The sequence below is a fragment of the Salmo salar genome, chromosome 18 (genome assembly GCF_965601325.2).
Source record: "Salmo salar chromosome 18, fSalSal1, whole genome shotgun sequence".
In the NCBI taxonomy this organism is placed as follows: domain Eukaryota; kingdom Metazoa; phylum Chordata; class Actinopteri; order Salmoniformes; family Salmonidae; genus Salmo; species Salmo salar.
The window spans coordinates 16,249,725-16,271,920 of NC_138308.1; the positions used below are offsets into that span (position 1 = coordinate 16,249,725).

The 22,196-nt window shown below is 43.6% G+C and overlaps 1 protein-coding gene across 1 annotated transcript in view; it reads right to left on the minus strand.

Moving 5' to 3' along the window:
- Positions 1–186: 186 nt before the first annotated feature.
- The window catches only part of LOC106576940 (PDZ domain-containing protein 8), a 68,442-nt gene continuing 46,432 nt past the window's right edge, over positions 187–22,196 (minus strand). Inside the window, exons 4-5 of the mRNA XM_014154483.3 lie at positions 5,272–5,434; positions 187–5,118 (exon numbers count right to left, since the gene is read on the minus strand). Coding sequence (XP_014009958.1) covers positions 2,861–5,118; positions 5,272–5,434 — 2,421 coding nt within the window. The 3' untranslated portion in view covers positions 187–2,860. The remainder of the gene's footprint in view (positions 5,119–5,271; positions 5,435–22,196) is intronic.

Sequence of the window (22,196 nt, forward strand, 5' to 3'; positions counted from 1 at the left end):
CACCAAGGAACCTTAACAGTTGACACAAGACCGATGGCTGTCTTATCTTTCCCTGTGTCTACAGAACGTCCATCAGACCAATGTAATGTTAAACTGACTGAGAAAATACCTTCGTCTTACAGTACGTTCAGTATTGCTTAATTCAAAGAGTATTTAGAGTAGGAACACACAGGAACTCAAATGGACTTCAGGTGAGTTTTTTTTTTAATTGAGGACATGTACAATAGCGCTTCATCACATGATCCATTTCTAGAACCGTGTACAACATCCCTCTTACAAAAACAAATTTCAACAGCAGAAAGCCATGACACTATGTTATGTTAGTATACTGTGAATCGTAGGGAGAGACAGATCAGGAGCGTATGAATGGGTTTAGAGAGTACAGAGTTACAACAGCAGCAGTAGCAGAAGTAGCATGACAGCCCAAAATGTGTTTTTGTTTACTCTTCTCATGAGCTCAATTCCAGCCCAGGGGTCCCAAGTTACCTAACGGTCAGATACGGTTTTCTATGGAGAGAAACGACGAGAAATAGAAAACTGAAGAATCCTTTCCTGATTATCACTCGTCTTCATTTCCTACAAAAATATTGCACGACAATCTGAATATACAACAATTGAAGACAGATCAACAAGTAGCAGCCAAGCCAGCTTCTACAAGAGCATCACGTCTATTGCACAGAATTTAGTTTAGCTTTCTTTCCATCTGCTGTCTGACCCAAAGGGCCACTTCACCATCTCTGGTCCTATGCTGAAGCAATGGCAGCACAGCCACAGAAACACACTGTGATTTCAATGACCCGGGTGAGAATAGAATAGAAGTCATAGGCTGTGTCGTAAAATCTGGCTTGCCTACTACTTAAACTGCATACTGTGTACTAATCGTACTACATACTGTTGAGTACAAACGTATGCAGTCAGCAACAAATATCAACATACTACTCATCCATACTGAGAAGGCGTCATCGAATGCGCATTTGCGCTTGTTCCCCGCCATTTCATTTTTGTAGAGTGTGCCCCTTATTCTGATTATCAGTTGTTCTCGAAAAGACAATTCTCTTCCTCAATAGTGTGCAGCCAATTCTACTAGATAAAAAAGCTGAAATGAGTATGACATCCGGGCATTTAAAGCATACTAGATTTTCAACATTTCACATACTATAAAACGTTATTTTTTTCGCATACTCAAACAGCGTACTATTTAGGAGTATAGCTATGGGTATTTGGACACACCCGTAGTGATCCTATCCAGAGGCTTTAAGTCCCTTGAAGAGAATTACGCTTTCCTTATCCTAAAACCAGCGCTTTTCCTTCTGTGTCTTACAACAGTTGTACTAGGTTTGAATGGAGTTTATTTGTGGCCGGTCATGATGACATCACTGTTTTGGGGTACAACAGTGGTTGCATTTCTGTAGAGGGTTTGTGCTGGACTGTATATACACATACATAGAAATGGACATACATTCGTCCATAATTGAGAACAACTTTCAAAGGCCAAGAAATTTACACAATCACAGCCTAAATGCTCTGAGCATTTATCAAAATCAGACCCAACACCTGTCACCAAATAAATAAAGACAGATATACATACACTAAAACAAAAAGACATCCACGTGTTCCTGTATCTTACACAACACTCATAACGAGATTAACCAAATAAATGAATTTTCTGCCATAAATACATAAATACTTTGCATCATTCAATAAGAATTTGAACAGCAAGCATTTCGTCTCAAGTAACATGATCGGATAAAACCACCACCACCATATTTGAGTTGAGTTTTAGTTCATGGTTCTTATATCCATACAAATAAACAATTTGGATGGGGGGGGGGGGACGGTGAGACAACAAAACAGGTGCTTAATCAAATAACTTAATTTTCTAAATTAGAAACAACTATTACATCACTATATCCCTCCCCACCAGAAAAAAAGTAACAGAAAATAATAACATGTACAGTTAATATGCTGGTTAAACAATGGGTCATGTACATAGTCAAACATGTTTGGCCTCGGTGACATAAACTAAACCGAGGATGACAGGGATAGAGCACCATCTTCCCCACATTATTGCCCATTTCATTGAATTATCACATGAGCTTGTAGTTCCAGAACCTCCAAAAACTAAAAAAGAAGAGAAGAGTCATGGGTGATCTCAAAAACTTGATTATGCATTAATTAAAGTACTCAAACAGAAGATATGAGTGACATGAAAAGTACATAATCTGAAACAAAACACATTTTCATATGGTTGAGTGTATATATATTTAACACTAATATTTATTTCCTTGCCCAAAGACAATTTAGATAACAATTTGCAATTTGCATAGCTCCTGCTATGGTGACCACATTTTGATTGTAATCTTATGCCAAATTTGAAAAGCGGTTGCTGTAACTTGAAGTGATAAAATACTGAACAGTTCCATTTAAAACATTGAATACAAACATTTAAGCTCACATTTTCAAGCAATAGGAAAATATGTTTTGTTTTCAAGGTGCCTTGTAAGGAAAACAAATGAATTAACGTCAACAAAAGCTAAAATAGAACGGAAAATTAATGTACAGTATGTTTTCAACTTTTATTGAATCCAAGCACTTACAGATTGACTTGGGAGACTGTTCTTAATGCCAATTCAAGCAGGTCACAATCGAGCTTTCCAGCTTCCCTTTAAAAGTATGACTTTAGGAAAACTAGGACAAAAACCAAGAATGAATCGCATGACCGACTGGTTTACAAATCAACAATTGCACCCTCACCAGACCACTTCAGCTAATCTTCAGAAGGTAACCTAGACCCCACCACCCCAAAAGAAAAAGATTTCAATCATTTTGTTGTAAGTCTCAAGCCCATGCCTCATCCTCTCTAGTGGAGCGCCTCCACACAAATCTGCTCCTCTGTGATGTCATCCAGCAGCTGAGCCTCCACTGGGCTGCATATGTCACTGTCATAAACCTCTGTCCCCAGTAAGGCCTCCTCCAAGGCCCCGCCCTTGGCCTGGAGGCCATGCGGCTCCGAGGGGGAGGTGCCGGCGCTATCCACAGACTCCAGGTCCTCGATGCCTGCCCGGTAGTGGATCATGAGCAGGGTGAGAGCCTGGAGCCTCTCCCCAGACTTGGCCAGGGCGGCCGTGATCAGAGCCTTCCTCCGGGCGTCCCCAGTCTCCCTCTCCTCCTGCATCAGGGCGTTGTTGTGCTCCAGCTCCTGGTCGATCTCCTGCTGCAGCTTGTCCAGCATCAGCTCCAGTTTCTGCGAGCGCTCTTCGGTGGGAAGGCCCCGGTACAGGTCCCGGCCGATCTCCTTCACCGCGATGAATACACTGTCATCAAGTCCTCCCTCCCTCCTTACCAGCTTGGTGGTGCCGCCGGGTGCATGCTTGGAGGGGCTGGCCCCAGCGTAGGTTTCTGTATCGCTGCTCTCATTGTCTGAGATGTCGGGGGTGTGCACCACGTCGGGCACAACATCAGCCGCTTGCTCTGCCAGCCGGCTCTTGGGCACCTGGCGCAGGTTGAGCAGACGGGAGCCAGTGTTGATGATGTGGCGGCTGAGGCCGGTGGTGGCGCGGTTGATGGTGGACTTAGCCTCCGGGTCGGCACTGCGTCGGTCGGTGGCGGCCACGCAGAGAGGGTGCTCGGCCAGGCACTTCTCCTGGCACTTCTTGTGGCAGACGTAGGAACAGATCATGCACTGGGAGGCAGCCTTGGTCCACACCTTCTTCTTGCAGTACTCGCACCAAGTGGGGTTCTGGAACTGGGTGTCCTGGAAGTTGTGGCGCACCTCCACCAGCTGCATGGTGCTGTAGGCCAGGTCATCACTGGGAATAGAGGAAGGTTGCTCCCTCTCCCTCAGCTCCTCGTCCGGCATGCTGGCCTTCTTCTCCCGCTCCGCCAGCCCGCCGCACGTCTCGGATTCTCCATCAGCCAGGTAGCTGAAGTTGAGGATGATGTCTCCGTAGCACAATTTCTCGTTGAAGCCCTTGTGGGTGCTGAGGCTGCGCAGGGCGGTGCGGCTGACGCTGGCCCTGGGCTCTGGGGCTTCCAGCCTGAAGGTGCTCTGGTACTCAGATGAAGACGTGGACAGACACTCCAGGGCCACGTGCTCCAGTGTCAGGCTGACGTGGCCCAGACACAGCAGGCTGCCCAGCTTGAAGGGGTCTTTGCACCACAGTGCCACGTTAAGGTACTTATGGTTGCTTTCCACCTCTAACACCACAGAGGCATGGCCCCAGTGGGCCGTCCGGTTGCGGAACATGATCTCTGAGGACTCCCACATTGAGTGGTCCTCCATGCTGTCTCGGGTGTTGATGGAGCTCTCAGAAACCTTGTCTTTGGCCAGGTCCTGCTTGCTGGGAGTGGAGGGGGTCGCTGGCGGCTCGTCGCAGGGCTCGGGTGGTTTGACTGCTGGCTTTGGTTCGGTCTGTTTCACAGGAGTCGTCACAGCACTGCCTTTGTCACCATTGCTTCCCGTGGAGTGTGTTTGAGTCTTTTCTGGAGTTTTCTCAGCCCCGTTGGTAGCTTCACTCCCCTCCAGCAGACTTTGGGTTTCAGAAGAGGCGGACGTTAATTTAATGTGGGGTCTAGGGGGCACCGGCGGGCGAGTGGGTGGGGGTGGAGGGGGGCCGGTGGGGCGCTGTGGCCCCTCTCCTGGCTCACTGATCTTGTGTGGCGAGGGCTTTGGTGTGGGTGGGGATCTGACCGGCGACTGAAGCCCTGCCAGGTTCATTTTGCGGTTGAGGATGGGCGATATGCTGCCGAGGGGTTTTGAGGCCAGATTGGTCACAGTCCTTTTGGGGCTTTGGTTTACGGACAGGAAATCCTCCTTGGCCTCCGCGCTACTGCTAAGGGGGTTAGGCTTGGGGTCCACAGTCAAGTCTTCAAACTCACAGTCCATGTCTTTGCTGTCGGCTATGTCGGCGAGGGTGGTAATGGGGGCCGGGTCCTCCTCATAGCCCCCCGGCGGAGGGATGAAGCTGGGCTCCTCTAGCTGGCCCAGCCCCTCCTGGAGGGCTCCCAGGCCCACGGTGGGACTCTGGTGACGCACAGGCCTCTCGTACAGGACCAGCACCCTGTCCCCCGCCTGCTTCAGCAGTTTGGGCACTTGGACAGAGGATGTCACTTTGACACCTGCACGGAAGAAAAATAACATGTTAAAAGACCTAAACAACATGCATTCCAGTGTTATTGTATGCTACTGATCTTAAGTCACTGCAAACATTCTCAGGGTTGCCAGATCATGCTAGTCAGGTTTACTTATGCTGCATGGCTTTAGGGTCTTACCTCCAATGGCGATGAGTCGATCGCCCCTCTGCAGGTCTGCCAGGGCAGCAGGAGAGTTGGGAGTGACCGTCTCGATGCTGACATGGACCGCGTCACCCTCACAGGCAGGGACGTGCCTGAACGTCATACCCACATTGCCAAAGGGTCCTTTGATAACCTCCGTCTGAAACACACAGACAAAAAAACACACACACATTAGAAATGTCAACTTAGCATCACTTTAAGCTTGCTATCGATTTCAGAATACAGTAAGCCTAATCCTTTAGGCTACTCTGTCTTAAACCATCACAAAACCGTTAAATTTAAAAATGTTACCGGCAGCATACCCTTACAGCATACAAATATACAACAATATTAGACCTAGTTGAAGAAGTTCATTTCTAAACATTAAGTAAACACGCAGCTAAATAGTATATAAAGAAAGAAGACTAATGTTTCAGAACAAGAAGTCTGCCTCCACACTCTGGGTTAGATGACGATAAAACACTGCATGCTAATTCGGAGGGAAAGAAAGGTCTGCAATTACGGGCCAATTTCACCCCTGGAGTTTGCCAGATGCCTCAAATCACTGTCACACATTGAGCACAAGTCACGTATCCCACCATGCACCTGTTGTGATGTCGGGGCAACCTGCTTTGTGTCTCCCTGGGCCAATGCAACATGACAACGTGTTGCTATAGTGCAGTGCTTCTAATGTAGGAGTCCCCCCCCTATTCTATGCAGATTCTCATAATACCATGTCATCATGGGACGATTCCAACTATCAAAATGTCATACACACCAACACAACTATAGAATTGTGGAGGAAGTTGATGTCTGTCAGATCTTGAATGAGAGGTCAAATGTGATGAGAGATTGATGGTTGAGGGAGGAGAGGAAGAAGAGGGAATAGGTAGGAGGGGAAGTGGTCTGGGAGACAGAGGGGACTCAGAGAACCCAGAGAGACGGAGACAAACGACTGTAATTTCCCAGCTGTCATTTGTTCTAATTCTCGAGGAGAGCACTGATCGAGTTAGAGGCGGGGATGAAGAAGCAGATGATCTATACGAGCTGACAAGCCGAGGGTAGTTGATTCATTTGAAGCTGACGGATGATTTCAAACCTTGGATAAGAACCTTCAGGTGAAATTTGGAGATAAAGAGATCAGGCCAGAACCTAAGCTACATGTGGGTCTATCACAATGTGACACGGTAGGCAAGAACAGATCATAATGGTCTCTACTTCTATTAAAATGTTTCAGGTACCAGGTTTTGTTTTTCTATCTTTCTACGACAAAACATTTAAAAAGATTTTACTGTTGCACAACCATTTGGAAATCAAACGATTGTGCAATCATACAGTATTGCTGATCATCTTGACTATGTTCACACATGGTTTAACAAGACTTCCAGTACAACAGAAAAATAACAGTGTGAGCCATAGAAATAGCCTGTAGGCCTCGTCACAATGGTGGCAACTGACAGGAATATGGTGCGGACAGCAGTTCAGTCAGTCCTATTACCTGTCTCTAAATCCTGTAGACCAAGGAACCTGCCTTTTCATTTGAAACTTTCCTAACTAATTTAATGCAGGTCCCTGCCTCAAGGCTTAACCGGATCTGGCCATGTTGAACCCCTTTCCTAGAATGGCCTAATTACATTTAAAAGCCAACAGGTGTTAGTGGGGAAACGATGAGGGCTGCAAAGCAAATAAAACACTAAGTTCACCCAACGATGTACCGCAGCTGCAAAGACAACAAAATGTGCACAAGAGCCTTTAAATCGTCAAGCTATTGCCATGTTAGGCTACATTGTGCACAAGTCAATGATGAAGAACACTGTGCATCTTTGAGTAGCCATTTGGTAGTGTCTCGTGAATAGCTGGCCCGCACAAGCAATATTTGATTCTGGGTTCTGATATTAGCCATTTGGCTGCTGGCATATACTCTCTCACACAAAGCCAATTTTTCATACGTGTCAAAACTCTTCCATCAGAGTTGACAGCATGGTCTTGTCATAATTGAGCAGGAAACAATACATATATTGTATGTAGGTAAGTCAAACTATGGGGGACAATCTTGCCAAAGAAAACACGTTTTTCCCCCCCTTTCTAATGGAAGAGGCCAGTGAGATTCAGAAGAGGGTCTGAAACCACTTACAGACAAATAAATAAAGCAATTCAAGCTCAACAAGTAGCTGGGCAGGAGTGAATATCAAGGGTGCTGCCGCTATTACTGGGGCTAATATCTTCTTTGTGCCAGGAGAGGAAACGCTGTGTGATCTAAACCTGAGGCTTTCATCTGAGGATGTCTGCCTCTGAAAGCATTGCACTCCACTTCAGTCGCTGGTTATGATGCATGTCAATCGCAAATCACACACACAAGGCTGCGACTGACAAAAGACAATTGAACATCAGATCGAATGGCCTGCTATACACTGCTATAGTCACTAAGCAAATTCAATTGAGTGAAAACCATCAGCTGGATCCTCATGTGTTTCAGCATCCATCCTGAAGAAATACTGATCTCTGCATTAGCCATTCAGTCAGACACAAACCTAAAAAGCATTAAAACAAAAATGGTTTTCATGGTACTGCACCAGTAGTGAGTGTTTCACAGTATCAATACTTTGTGATAAAGCTCAGCAGGAGGGTTAGGCTTGATGCTCATCTGTGTGCCTTAAACAGATTTCCTACACATCCTATTCCTCTGATAGGCTGTCACCTCTTGAAGGCGCTCACTAGAACTACAGAGTAGCTAGTAAGACTAAAAAGAAGAAAGCAGAGCGAATACTCTCTTATGACTGTTCTACAGCAACACCCTGAGAGAGACATCCTGTGTCAATGTCACCGTTTTCCCCAAAAGTACAGAGAGGGCTACATCATCCTAACACGCTCACAGAGAGGCGTCATTGAGCGGCAATTATGGGTGACTTGCAAGAATGAGCGCCGACTAAAGGGCAATTACGGAGGAGACGGTGGGAGCGGCGTAGGATTTAGCCAGGCCAATAACGTCAGGGAGCAGGTAAACGTGGCATGCAGCACCCACTCCACATCAATTTACACCACTGCTGTACACAGTCCCTATAGAGCAGAAGGTCTGGCCCACAGATGGCCTATCTGTCATTAGCTGAAGAGGCCACACACCTCCCTGAGGAAGAATATTCATTCATCAGCATAACTGTCCCCTCGAGCTGGGAGTACAACATGTTACCATTTTGCCTTGAGTGACATGTAAATGCAGTGACATAACACTAGAAAGCTTTGCAGTTAGATGAAGTCGAGGGGCAGCAGCAAAATACATGGTAGAATAAATCTATGCTTGTATCTCTAAGTTACAGCACTTCAAGTATTCATACTGCAAAATGTTCACCATGCACTAAGCTATACTGAGTGGTGATCATATATTTTTCTGTAAAGGTAGTAAACTTGGTGAGTCAACACGATTTATGACTAATACAACTCTACTGCATCCTTTGTTCAGTTACTGTTCACAGGGTCCCATGTACACTACAGGAAGCGTCGCACTAAAAACCACAATGCACCCACAAACATTGCCTTTGAACAAAATGTCTAAATACGTGAAATTGTAATGACAGGCCATCTGAAACTACAATCGGTGAGAAACAAATTACCCATGTAGCAGATGCCAAGATTTGAGCAAATATGCCAAGTGACATCAACGGTTGAGGTACATGGATGGTTTACTGCAGAACGTGTGTATGTGTGTGTGTAGGTGTTGAGGGACAGTCATTGAAGCCATTGTGCTGATAAACACAGTAACCTTGTGTATACACCTGTTGCTCGAGCGATGCCGCTGTCCAATCTGCCTCCTCCTCCACCCCCTGGGTCATTTGCATACGAGAGCAGAGTTTGTGAAGTGCAAATTGTGCCCTCCCACGTGATGTGTGCACAACACTCACACATGGCGGACAAGATAGAAAACCCCTAATGAATTTAGTTATAAGACCACAGCTCTCTCCCAGGTGCTCATTAAAAAGGAAAAATCCACCCAAAACCACAAATTCCTATAACTTAGTGTTAAATAACACTAATATGTAAGAACAATGTTTTGTGTGAACAAATGTTTAATTTCGTTATAATAAGGTGGGTATCAACATGTGAAAATCATTGCGGAAATCTGTTGCAGCTCAAGTCGACTACAAAACCCACAATGCAATGCTCCATGGGCTGGCTGCAAACTAGCTATACACAATAATACCAAAGTCAATATCAGCATGTGAAGTAGCTAGTTAGCTGTAAAAATCACCTAAACAAACCGCACTATCAATTTAGCAGTCTACAATCTCACCATTTTCAACCTGCAGATCGATGTGCCTCACAGAGTGGAGTCTGATATTCGCAACGGCACAATGCAATGCACCCTGGACTGAAGAGGCAGACAAGTAGGAGAAATGTGGTGGAACCTCTGTTAAATAATACATTTTATGAGGTAGGAATACCGCAAAAATATGATCAATGGATCATTCAAGAGAAAACATTATTGAAATCCGACATGTATGATAGATGTTTTTGCGATCTAAAAGTCATATTCCTATTAACTTCCAGTGTAGTGAGGGAGACTTTATCACAGTGCTACGTCATACCGGACAGATTTCTGCCTACTTGAACACCAATAGCTCAGATACACATGAAAACATTAAATGACCCCGGGAATTGATAGAACATCGCACAGAGATGCACAAAAACAATACAACATTGAAAATAGGTGAACCTTTCATTTGAAGAATGTGAGGTCCCGGTCCCACAGCTCTCCTTCAGTGTTACGGTCTAATGTTCACTGATGCTTCATTCAACTAACATAAGAGAAACCAGCATAACCTCTTAAAATATATTTTCAGCTTGACGTTAGTAATCGTTTCAGCTTGATGTTAGTATCCAAGTATTCATAAAAATTATTTGTGTGTCAGTAAACAAGTTTCTGATTATTAAGAAATCAGTGGTGGTCAGTGACTTAAGATGAGGACGATATTTTTTTTTAATGATAATGGCCTTATTTCTATTACAACATATTGGATGACTGTCATTCATATCACATTCAACCAGCTCATTGTAACAGAGATAGGTTTAGGCTACTACAAATTCAGTTATGTTTTTCGCTATTTGCTTCCGTTTAAGAAACGTTTTACAATAGAATTGGCTGAATGAATACCTCTCTGATCAAATGCAAACACAGTTCACATTTATAGCAGCCACTTACAAACAGCATGATCATTTTGGCTGGCCGTTGTAAAATTCCTTCTGGCACCGACGCGCTCGCCTCCTCTCACCTTTTCCCTTCGCTTGTGTTGTGCACTGAAGTCCACATCAGCTGTCTGACCAGGCAAAAAAAAAAACTTTCCAAGCCAAACCTTCACATCATAACCACTAACCGCTACAGGCAGCCTACATCGTTGTCACCATGTTAGCTAATGTCATAGTCAACATAGCTACTAGTATTAACGCGTTAGTAAACCTGCTACAATCATGCAGTACAGTATACAGTCAGCAATCAGTTTAACCGGCAGGCCCCAGTGGCAATAAATTAATAAAACCAAAAGCTTACCTTGACTTGGAAGAGTTCCAGTGTTGGATAACCATAGTCAGCTAGCTAACATAGCATCCTGCTCTGTTTGAGCAGGATAAACTAGCTAGCTGCATTCGCTAGCTAAGTGAAAAAAATACAAAATATAACTGTCTCTTGCTTCTCCATAATTTAAGAAATTAATTTGTTCAAACCAGTTCAACTACTGTCTTTCTCTTAGTCAACTACTCACCACATTTTATACACTGCAGTGCTAACTATCTGTAGCTTATGCTTGCAGTACTCGATTCATTCTCTGATACTTTGATTGGGTGGACAACATATCAGTTCATGCTGCAAGAGCTCTGATAGGTTTGAGGAAGTCCTCCGGAAGTTGTCATAATTAAGTCTTTGGAAGGGGGGTGAGAACCATGAGCCTAATAGGTTTAATATTGAAGTCAATGCACTCAGAGGAGGACGGAAACTAGCTGTCCTCCGGCAACACCATGGTGCTACAGTGTGTTTTAATCAATTATTTGATGACGTGAATATATTTAGTATAGTTAAATTATTATAAAAAGGATAACTTTTTTTAGGTTTCACTTTTTATGAATTTCACTGAGGATGGTCCTCCCCTTCCTCCTCTGAGGAGCCTCCACTGTAAGAAATTGAATAGACTGCAGATATAAATCATGGTGTTGAACAAAAACAGACCTGAAATTCAACTAATGAAAAACAATGGGTGCCAAAAAAAAACTCCTTTCTACGGAACTTTTCTTTTTGAAGTATTTTTTTTGTGGCCTTTACCCTCAAATTACATTGTTTTATTATTTTATGTGGGAGATTTATCTCAAACCTGAGCTGAAGCGACAGAGTAATCTAGTTAACATTGACTGAGAGAACAGACAGCTCTTGGTTCCTTCTCACTGAGGAGAAAACAAACAGGCAGTGTAGCAACAGTCAATGGCCCAGATGTAAATAGCACAATTTACTGTCTATTTCAGCAAACCTCTCATATCTGTGCTGCCTTGGAGAACAAATGAAAGGTTAATGACTATTAAGCAGTTATCACTGCTTTAAATACACATTAATCTGTAGCCCCATCCTACGCTTGAGTAAGAATAGTCAGACATTTTCTTTGATTCATCACGTTATAGTATTTACCCTCACTAGCTTTAAGCACCAGCTGTCAGAGCAGCTCACAGATTACTGCACCTGTACATAGCCCATCTATAATTTAGCCCAAACAACTGCCTCTTCCTCTACTGTATTTATTTATTTTGCTCCTTTGCACCCCAATATTTCTATTTCTACATTGCACTTTCTTCCACTGCAAATCTACCATTCCAGTGTTTTACTTGCTATATTGTATGTACTTCGCCACCATGGCCATTTTTTTGCCTTTACCTCCCTTATCTCACCTCATTTGCTCACATTGTATATAGACTTATTTTTCTACTGTATTATTGACTGTATGTTTGTTTTACTCCATGTGTAACTCCGTGTTGTTGTATGTGTCAAACTGCTTTGCTTTATCTTGGCCAGGTCGCAATTGTAAATGAGAACTTGTTCTCAACTTGCCTACCTGGTAAAATAAAGGTGAAATAAAATGTACATTTAAAAAAATATATATATATAATCTCAAAGACTTGGCCAGTACTGAGAAATGTATTCAATGGTTTGTAGATACTATGTGTCTGTGTATTCTTTGTTATTATGTAGCCTAACACAATCATGTGAAATTCAATGACAGAGAAATGTTAGATAAGCAGCAAGACAGATGTTCTATTTCAGCACTCCCTACTCCTTAAATGAAGGTCCATGTGTAGACAGACACCATGTTAGATGCTAGACTATAACACAGCAATATCATGACATTAGGAGGAAAAAGGTGCAAAACTAGAGGTTAGACAAAACATCCAATACAAATGCTTGCAATGATCTCACTATTCTGACAAAAGGCAAAACATGTTAACGATACAAGCCCCTTCTTTTCCTACTGCCTCCAATTTTCCTTACAATACTGTGTATAGGCCAAGTAGTGCCACAGCCGTAGCTAAACCAGCTTCATCGAAGCGCCACTTGGGTGGTCCAAGGGGTTGCACGTGAGCAGAGCATCTGCCGGATGCTGGTTGGGGCAAACAAATCCTTTTCCCGGTCACTAGGCTGCCCAGTAATCTAATGTAATACCACATGTCAGATCGATTTGTGTATGGTTATAGGGTACAAGTCCCTGCGAGGCAGGCAGGCAGCAATTCGCTGCCATGTCCAATTAGTGGCACCATCGGAGGAGCCTTGGATGGCCACTGGCTATGGGGTCCACATGAGCACTGTTCAAGTTGATTAGCTCCTTTAGAAAAACACTTGGAAATCACAGTTGCAAATTTGAGGGCTCCTAAATGAATAACCAGTAAATAAAACATGTTGCCCCTCAAACATTTGAAAGGTCTCCATATGGTTTGGCTGGATTGGGCTGTTGTTTTGCTATATAGAATAGAATGTGTGAGAGATTGAGTGTGTGTGATTGTTTTTATATGGCTGGTTATGGCTGCCTGTTTAACAGATTATTGTGTTTCATAAATAATCTGTTTGGGATACAAAGCAATGCAAGCTGGACTTTTAATGGAAGGAGAAAGCAAACACGTAACTGACATAATTATTGTTGCCTGTCATGGTTGCCCTTTCCTCTTTTGTGAAAATTCAATAAAACTCAAAATCAGTATTACCCCATCTCCACCAGCCCACTTACAATTTCAACATCAGAATTCATTGAACCAATCAATGTTGTCATATCAGTAAACACTGAAATTAAAGTAGGAAAGCATGAATGGGTCCTGATATCAATGACTCAAAGATTAAAAAATAATACAAAAATTATGCAACCTATTCAGGATTATTTACCTTTGTTAGGTTCTTATTTTTCAGAGTAAATAACTCACGGACACTAGAGAAGCTTAACCAAGTTTAATTCTTCCCAAAGGGTTGTCACAGCTGTATTCAGACAGCCAAACATTTCTCACCACCACAGGTATATATATATATATATATATATATACATACATATCCATACATCTTATGGTTCCACAGGAAAAGGGTAGTAAACCCTTATTACTCCATTCAGGGGATCTGACCTGATCTGCTGACCTCAACCCCTCCTTTGCCTAATCCACAGATGTCCATCTGCTTCCCCTATAGCAATCCTTTGATCTCCTCCCGTCCACCCAGCATTTTCCACAGCCACTGTCTTTCTACAGATCTCACTCCTTATATTCAATGCTTCTGATCTATCATTTATTTAATATCGCAACGTTCAAAGTTTAGCCGATTCCAACACCTTCAAAGAAAAATAGCTGAGGGTAAGCAACATATGAAATGAGAGCATAAAGTGACAGTTACAGATGAGAAGCACAATCTGAAAATCCACCAAGTGATCCACAAGGTAATAGGTTTCAGCATACCAACCTGCATCCCACTGCTGGCTTTCCTAAGCAGGGTCAGTCCTGGTCAGTCCCTTGATGGGAGGAGACCAGATGGGGTCACGCTTGCCTCTGGTCTAAGGAGATCCCAATCTTCTTAGACTGGAGGGAAGTGAAGGGGACATTGCCCTGCGTAGGGTGCTGTCTTTCAGATGAGATGTTAACGGGTGTCCTGACTCTTTGTGGTCATAAAAAAAATCCCTTTGCACTTATCGTAAGAGTACGGGTGTTAACCCGGGTGTCAACCCGGGTGTCCAGACCAATTTCCCAACCTGGCCCCTTTCAATCATAGCCACCTAATCATCCTCTCTGATTGGCATATACCACTCTCCACCATGACAGCAGATGTGTGGTGACTGTTCTGGCACAAAATGGTTGCTGTGCATCACCCAAGTGGCTGCTACACATTGGTGGTGGAAGAGTTGAGTTTCTCCCCTTACTATGTTAAGCACTTTGAGCACCTACAGTAGGTGGAAAGAACCTATATAAAGTGCAAACAATTATTTTATTTCCCTTTTCTAATCTTTGACAAAGCTCAACAAAGCTTGCGGTCAAATTTATGCTTGTGTTTGTCATCAAGAGGTTCTTTGAATTTTCATGTTGCTACTGTGGCTTATGATAGCAGGCTGGCTTCAAAAGCAAGGGGACAAAGGAGTTGTTATGGAGACGGAAGCGAACACAAAAAAAAAGGTGCTCGTCCGCTCGTCCACCCCCCCTTGCTAATTTGCACTTGCATATACAGCCTCCCTTGTAGGTTCTTCACCCACACGTAGTCCACTCAGGTCCGTTTATAGCATGTCCATTGTCCTTCACGCCCAAAGAATTATCTCTCATCAGCATCATGCTTGAACAGTTTTCCAAAATGGAAATAAAACCAGCACCTCTCATATCAGCAATTTCCTTTCAAACAGCAAAGAGAGAGGGGGATGGCATGACGCACTTTTTTTCCTTTTCCTTATCACGTTGGTATTTAATTCTTTCTTCTTCGTCCTTTGAGCTCCAACGTGCAGCTAGGATCGCCAGGTGCCACTCAGTTCTCTGGAACTTCTCAGGGCTGACTTGCCTGATTAACCCCTTGCATTTCCTCAGCTTGCTTTTGGAGCCCGCAGGTAAACAGCAACACAGTGTATTAGTTTGGTCCAGCCACAGTATTAGTCTGGCTAACCACAGTGTATTAGAACATCTCCTGCCAACCAGCCCACAGCACCTCCTCGAGCACCATTCTCTCCATTTGCCATTTCATTAGCCTTCTGTTTTGGGACTGTACTTGTACTACACTTCATGTGTACTATCAGAGTTTTGAACAGAGGAAATACGAACTGCAGCAGAATAAATTCTAAGAAATGACAATTACCATCAATTTATTTCAAACTGAATAAAGTTAAACAGAAGAAACAACATGGACATTGTCAGATGGAATATAAGCCGATCATAAAACTAAAGTTCTCCTTCAGTTCATCTGAGGAGTTTGCCAAGCTGTGTGATCTACTGTATAGCCTAAGAGTCATCTGCTTTGAGTCTAAGGGCTTTATTTTCGGCTGGCGTTAAGGCGTCACTAGTGTCAAACGATCAAATCAAATCGTATTTGTCACATGCGCTGAATATAACAGGTGTAGACCTTACCGTGAAAAGCCCTTAAACAATGCAGTTCAAGAAATAGATTTCAGAAAATACTTACTAATTAAACTAAAGTAAAAAATCAAATAAATAAAAAGTAACAAAATTACAAAACAATAACGAGGATATAGACAGGGGGGTACCGGTGCCAAGTTAATGTGCGGAGGTACAGGTTAGTCAAGGTAATTTGTAAATGTAGGTAGGGGTAAAGTGACTATGCATAGATAATAGACCGGGTGGTCATTTGATTAATTGTTCAGGAGTCTTATGGCTTGGGGGTAGAAGCTGTTAAGGAGCCTTTTGTACCTAGACTTGGTGCTCAAGTACCACTTGCCGTGCGGTAGCAGAGAGAACATTCTTTGATAAGGGTGGATGGAGTCTGATAATTTCTTGGGCCTTCCTCTGACACCGCCTAGCATATAGGTCCTGGATGGCAGGAAGATTAGCCCCAGTTATGTACTGGGCTGTACGCACTACCCTCTGTAGCGCCTTACGGTCGGATGCCGAGCAGTTGCCATACCAGGCAGTGATGCAACCGGTCAGGATGCTCTCGATGGTGCAGCTGTAGAACTTTTTGAGGATCTGGGGACCCATGCCAAATCTTTTTAGACTCCTGAGGGGGAAAGGTATTGTTGTGCCCTCTTCACGACTGTCTTGGGATGTTTGGACCATGATAGTTCGTTGGTGATGTGGACACCAAGGAATTTGAAACTCTCGACCTGCTCCACTACAGCCCTGTCAATATTAATGGGGGCCTGTTTGGCCCTCCTTTTCCTGTAGTCCACGAACAGCTCCTTTGTCTTGATCACATTGAGGGAGAGGTTGTTGTCCTGGCACCACACTGCTAGGTCTCTGACCTCCTCCCTATAGGATGTCTCATCGTTGTCGGTGATCAGGTTGTGTCGTCAAACAACCTTAATGTTAGTGTTAGATTCGTGCTTGGCCACAATGTCGTGGGTGAACAGGGAGTACAGGAAGGAACTAAGCACGCACCCCTGAGGGGCCCCAGTGTTGAAGATCAGCGTGGCGTATGTGTTGTTACCTACCCTTACCACCTGGGGGCGGCCCGTCAGGAATTCCAGGATCCAGTTGCAGAAGGAGGTGCTTAGTCCCAGGGTCCTTAGCTTAGTGATGCGCTTTGTGAGCACTAGGGTGTTGACCGCTGAGCTGTAGTCAATGAATAGCATTCTCACATAGGTGTTCCTTTTGTCCAGGTGGGAAAGGGCAGTGCTGAGCGCGATTGAGATTGCTTCATCTGTGGACCTGTTTCAGGCGGTATGAGAATTGGTGTGGGTCTATGGTTTCCGGGATGATGGTGTTGATGTGAGCAATGACCAGCCTTTCAAAGCACTTCATGGCTACCGATGTGAGTGCTACGGGGCGGTAGTCATTTAGGCAGGTTACCTTCACATTCTTGAGCACAGGGTCTATGGTGGTCTGCTTGAAACATGTAGGTGTTACAGACTTGGTCAGGGAGAGGTGGAAATATTATTATCTGTGCAAGAGGCATCACTACAGTCCCTGGTATTTGATGTGTCAAATAAGCTTGTTGACCAATCAGGACCTGAATATGACTGCACGTCACATAATAATTTAACGCATTCATTGATTACACTATCACTCGTATTTCATATGTCACAACAATTCATCGATACGTATGCTATGATGCTGGTAAAGTTGTCTCGCGCACCTACAGCGCTGGTCATAAAAAAAAGCTAGCTAGCTCATGGATGCAAATATTGTTCTTACCGAAAAACAGCAAAACGACAATCTGTTTCAGTAGCTATCGTTAGCTAGCTAACTATATAGCTAGGTGTCATCTAAAATAACCCTAATTTATAAGACAGTTCTTATTTGATTAATGGTGGTCAGACCCATCAATGTGAAGCTAGCCACAGTAAGGATTAGCCACAATAGTGGACTTTGCGGTTAGCCTTCAATATAAAAGTATGGCATAATTCTACTCTTTGTATTCATTTGCATCACTATCAATGACATACTTTTAGTTTGAAAGCAAACATCAAAATCCACTATTGTTCCTAATCCTTATTGTGGCTAGCTTCCCAACACATAACCCGGTCCGGTCGAGCCTCACTAGCCAGAAGAAGCTAGCTGGCTGCTTATAACGTTAGTTTTGGGCAACAGGTTTAAATAGCTGGCTATCTATTAATTTTCATTAACTGAAGTTCAATTTCAATAGGTGAACAACAAGTGGCAACCTAGCTAATACTTACTCAAGGATTCCTAAATCATTGCTAAGAATAATGAAAATGACTGCAGTTTCTACTGGTCATTGTTTTCAGGCTGGTTGTATTAGTGCTAGCTAGGTACCAAGCTAAAGCTAGCTACCCCCAGAAGTTGCGGTCAAACAAATTATGCTTTACTACCAACGCGGTATTGTAAACACATCGTTCGTGCAGGTGTTTGTTTGCAGACTTTCTTGTACAGCTTTGACAGTGCTACTGCATCTTTTTTGACACGCAAAGACCCAAACGGCTTTCCATAGTATGTATGTCAGGAAGCTATTATAATTTTTTTTTATTTAACCTTTAAATAGGCAAGTCAGTTAAGAACAATTTCTTATTTACAATGACTGCCTAGGAAAAGTGGGTTAACTGCCTTGTTCAGGTGCATAACGACAGATTTTTACTTTGTCAGCTCGGGGATTCGATCTAGAAACCTTTCGGTTACTGGCCCAACGCTCTAAGCACCCAAGCTAATAGCAGTGACGCTATTACAGTGTAACTCCGGTAGGGAAACATCTGAAAAATTGCACAATTGGTAGTGTGTACCAGTGCTCGACTAGTCGGCGAAAGCCAACATCACCCATGACAGAATGGTTGATTGTCTAGGGCAATGAATTCCATTATCTTGGCTTTAATGGATTTTGCCTTTGAGTTGTCTCGCTGAAACTTTCCTACTCTTTCAAATGACTTTTCGACTTGTTAACTGCTCGAGCTACACAGCAGACATTGTGGGCTAGGTTAGGAATGCTGTGTTGCAACAGAGAAGGTAGCAGCAACTTTTCGTAAAAAACAAGTTAAACAATGCAAAAAAACCTAACAAAATAGCACAGTTGGTTAGGAGCACGTAAAAACGGCAGCCAAACCCTCAGCCACCATTATCCAAAGTGCTAATTTCAGGCAGCGCCGACAGGGATATTTAAAACCAACCAAAAGCTGGTTTTAGCGGTACCACTGTTGTTTTAGTTTTATTTGATTAAAAACCAAGCATAGCCTCCCCTCCTCTCAATGAAGGCTTTTTTTTGTCTGCCCAATGCAATTGCAAAGTAGTCAAGACTGTCGATAAAGGGTTTGGCTTCTGTGACCACTTGGAAACAAATCTTAATCACCAAAGCTTTATTAAAATATCAGGTTTGAGAGGAGTAAAACTGAGCTGACATTCCCTTTTCATCTATGCATTGTAGGCAGGTCCACATTATTTTAGCTATGCAGGTCCCGTTTTGGATGTGCGTCAAACCCTCCATGGTCTGCGATGTTTTAATATTACATGCCCACAGGGAAAATGATGGTGCCTTGAAGTGTGGCAGACTGTTTAAAACAAGTTGTTTCGTTTTGATTATAATCTTTCTTTTTAGGCCTTATCAACAATTAATTTAATCTTGCTTATTGACAATGTTTGGCATGTCCATGCCAAAATGCAATTTAGATTGGGCCTAGACCCTATATTAGTGTGAATGCCATTGAAGCCATGCAATTACTGAAAATTGGATCAAGTTAACCTATTTAGCAAAGATGGGATAGGTCTACCTTTTGTTATTTCATTTCTGAAAGTCATTTAACAAACTATTTTAGACTAACATTGTAATTGAAGTTGATTCCAAGGCAATACATAAACAACCACATATTTTGCCATGGAGCACGTTCTGATTGGCCAGTGAGGGGTCAAGCCTCGACACACCCACAACTTGTTTATTCATCAAAACCAAGCCCTTTCGAGCCAACGCCAACAAGTGCGCCAACAATTGTGATTTCTGACACCCATGAACCTATAGCGCAACCGCCTACACTCAAATTTACTATTGCGTAAGGTTTGTTAAAATAGAGCTGTAAACCAAAGCCAATTCCAACAACAAATATCATTATACCAGAACTAATAAAACATCCTGGGACAATTCTGACATACAGCAGCAAATAACGTAAGGTCATTTGCGCTCTAATGAGCAACGCTGTCCAAGGCATCAGATAAAGGCATTCTGAGCACAATTGACAGGAAGTCAGTAATGCGGTTGGGGCGAGGTTCGTCATGCACACTATCGCCCGTCAATTCCGCCTTCACTGCTGCAAGCCCCCTTCCGATGTGAATCGATTGTAAATGTAATGATAACAACCAGCCGACGAGATCTGGTGCCTGTTTCTTTAATATGTTACCACCTTGCAGACACACAGCTGTAAACAGGATTAGAGTGGGCCATTTAAAAATCAGCCACACCTACAGTAGGAGGAAGGGGCTGATAACTGTCACACACTGTGGCAGCCAATTTGTTTGCTATGTAACAGATTGAGGTGACAGCAGTCTCCAAAATGGCTAGATCATCAACCCCACTGGGTTGAGAAACAAAGTATTTTACCAGCTTTTGAGATCATTGAATCATGTCAATATGTTTTCCACATGAATTTCCTAACCATTAGTATGTGTCAAAAGGAATTTTGTCCACTGAAAGGTTACCTACACTCAGTGGTCAGTTTTTTTGGTACGCTCCTACAGAGAGTGAGTCAAATGGCCGTGGCATGCTATATACACTACCAGTCAAAAGTTTCTCATTCAAGGGTATTTCTTTATTTTTACTATTTTATACATTGTAGAATAATAGTGAAGACATCAAAACTATGAAATAACACATATGGAATCATGTAGAAATAAAAAAGTGTTAAACAAATCAAAATATATTTGATGTTTTAGATTCTTCAAAGTAGCCACCCTTTGCCTTGACAGCTTTGCACACTCTTGGTGTGCTTGGACCATGTTAGTTTGTTGGTGATGTGGACACCAAGGAACTTGAAGCTCTCAACCTGCTCTACTGCAGCCCCATCGATGAGAATGGGGGCATGCTCGGTCCTATTGTTCCTGTAGTCCACAATCATCTCCTTTGTCTTGATCACATTGAGGGAGAGGTTGTTGTCCTGGCACCACACGGCCAGGTCTCTGACCTCCTCGCTATAGGCTGTCTCGTTGTTGTCGGTGATCCGGCCTACCACTGTGGTGAGGTATTTAATGACGGTGAAGGTATTTAATGACTGTGTTGGAGTCGTGCCTGGCCATGCAGTCATGAGTGAACAGGGAGTACAGGAGGGGGCTGAGCACGCACCCCTGAGGGGCCCCTTTGTTGAGGATCAGCATGGCGGATGTGTTGTTACCTACCCTTACCACCTGGGGGCGGCCCGTCAGGAAGTCCAGGATCCAGTTGCAGAGGAAGGTGTTTAGTCCCAGAGTCCTTAGCTTATTGATGAGCTTAGAGGGCACTATGGTGTTGAACGCTAAGCTGTAGTCAATGAATAGCATTCTCACATAGGTGTTCCTTTTGTCCAGGTGGGAAAGGGCAGTGTGGAGTGCAATAAAGATTATATCATCTGTTGGGGCGGTATGCAAATTGGAGCGGGTCTAGGGTTTCTGGGATGATGGTGTTGTGAGCCTGGGCACCTGGGCAGCTCTCGGCTGTGCTTCCCTTTGTAGTTTGTAATGGTTTGCAAGCCCTGCCACATCCAACGAGCGTCTGAGCCGGTGTAGTACGACTCGATCTTAGTCCTGTATTGACGCTTTGCCTGTTTGATGGTTCGGAGGGCATAGCGGGATTTCTTATAAGCTTCCGGGTTAGAGTCCCGCTCCTTGAAAGTGGCAGCTCTAGCCTTTAGCTCAGTGCGGATGCTGCCTGTAATCCATGGCTTCTGGTTGGGGTATGTACGTACGTACGGTCACTGTGGGGACGATGTCATCGATGCACTTATTGATGAAGTTGCAAAAACCATCAAGCACTATGATGAAACTGGCTCATGAGGACCGCCACAGGAATGGAAGACCGAGTGTTACCTCTGCTGCGGAGGATTAGTTCAGAGTTACCAGCCTCAGAAATTGCAGCCCAAATAAACGCTTCAGAGTTCAAGTAACAGACATCTCAACATCAACTGCTCAGAGGAGACTGTGTGAATCAGGCCTTCATGGTTGAATTTCTGCAAAGAAACCACTACTAAAGGACCCCAATAAGAAGAGACTTGCTAGGGCCAAGAGACACAAGCAATGGACATTAGACCGGTGAAAATGTGTCCTTTGGTCTGGAGTCCAAATTGGAGATTTTTAGTTCCAACCGCCGTGTC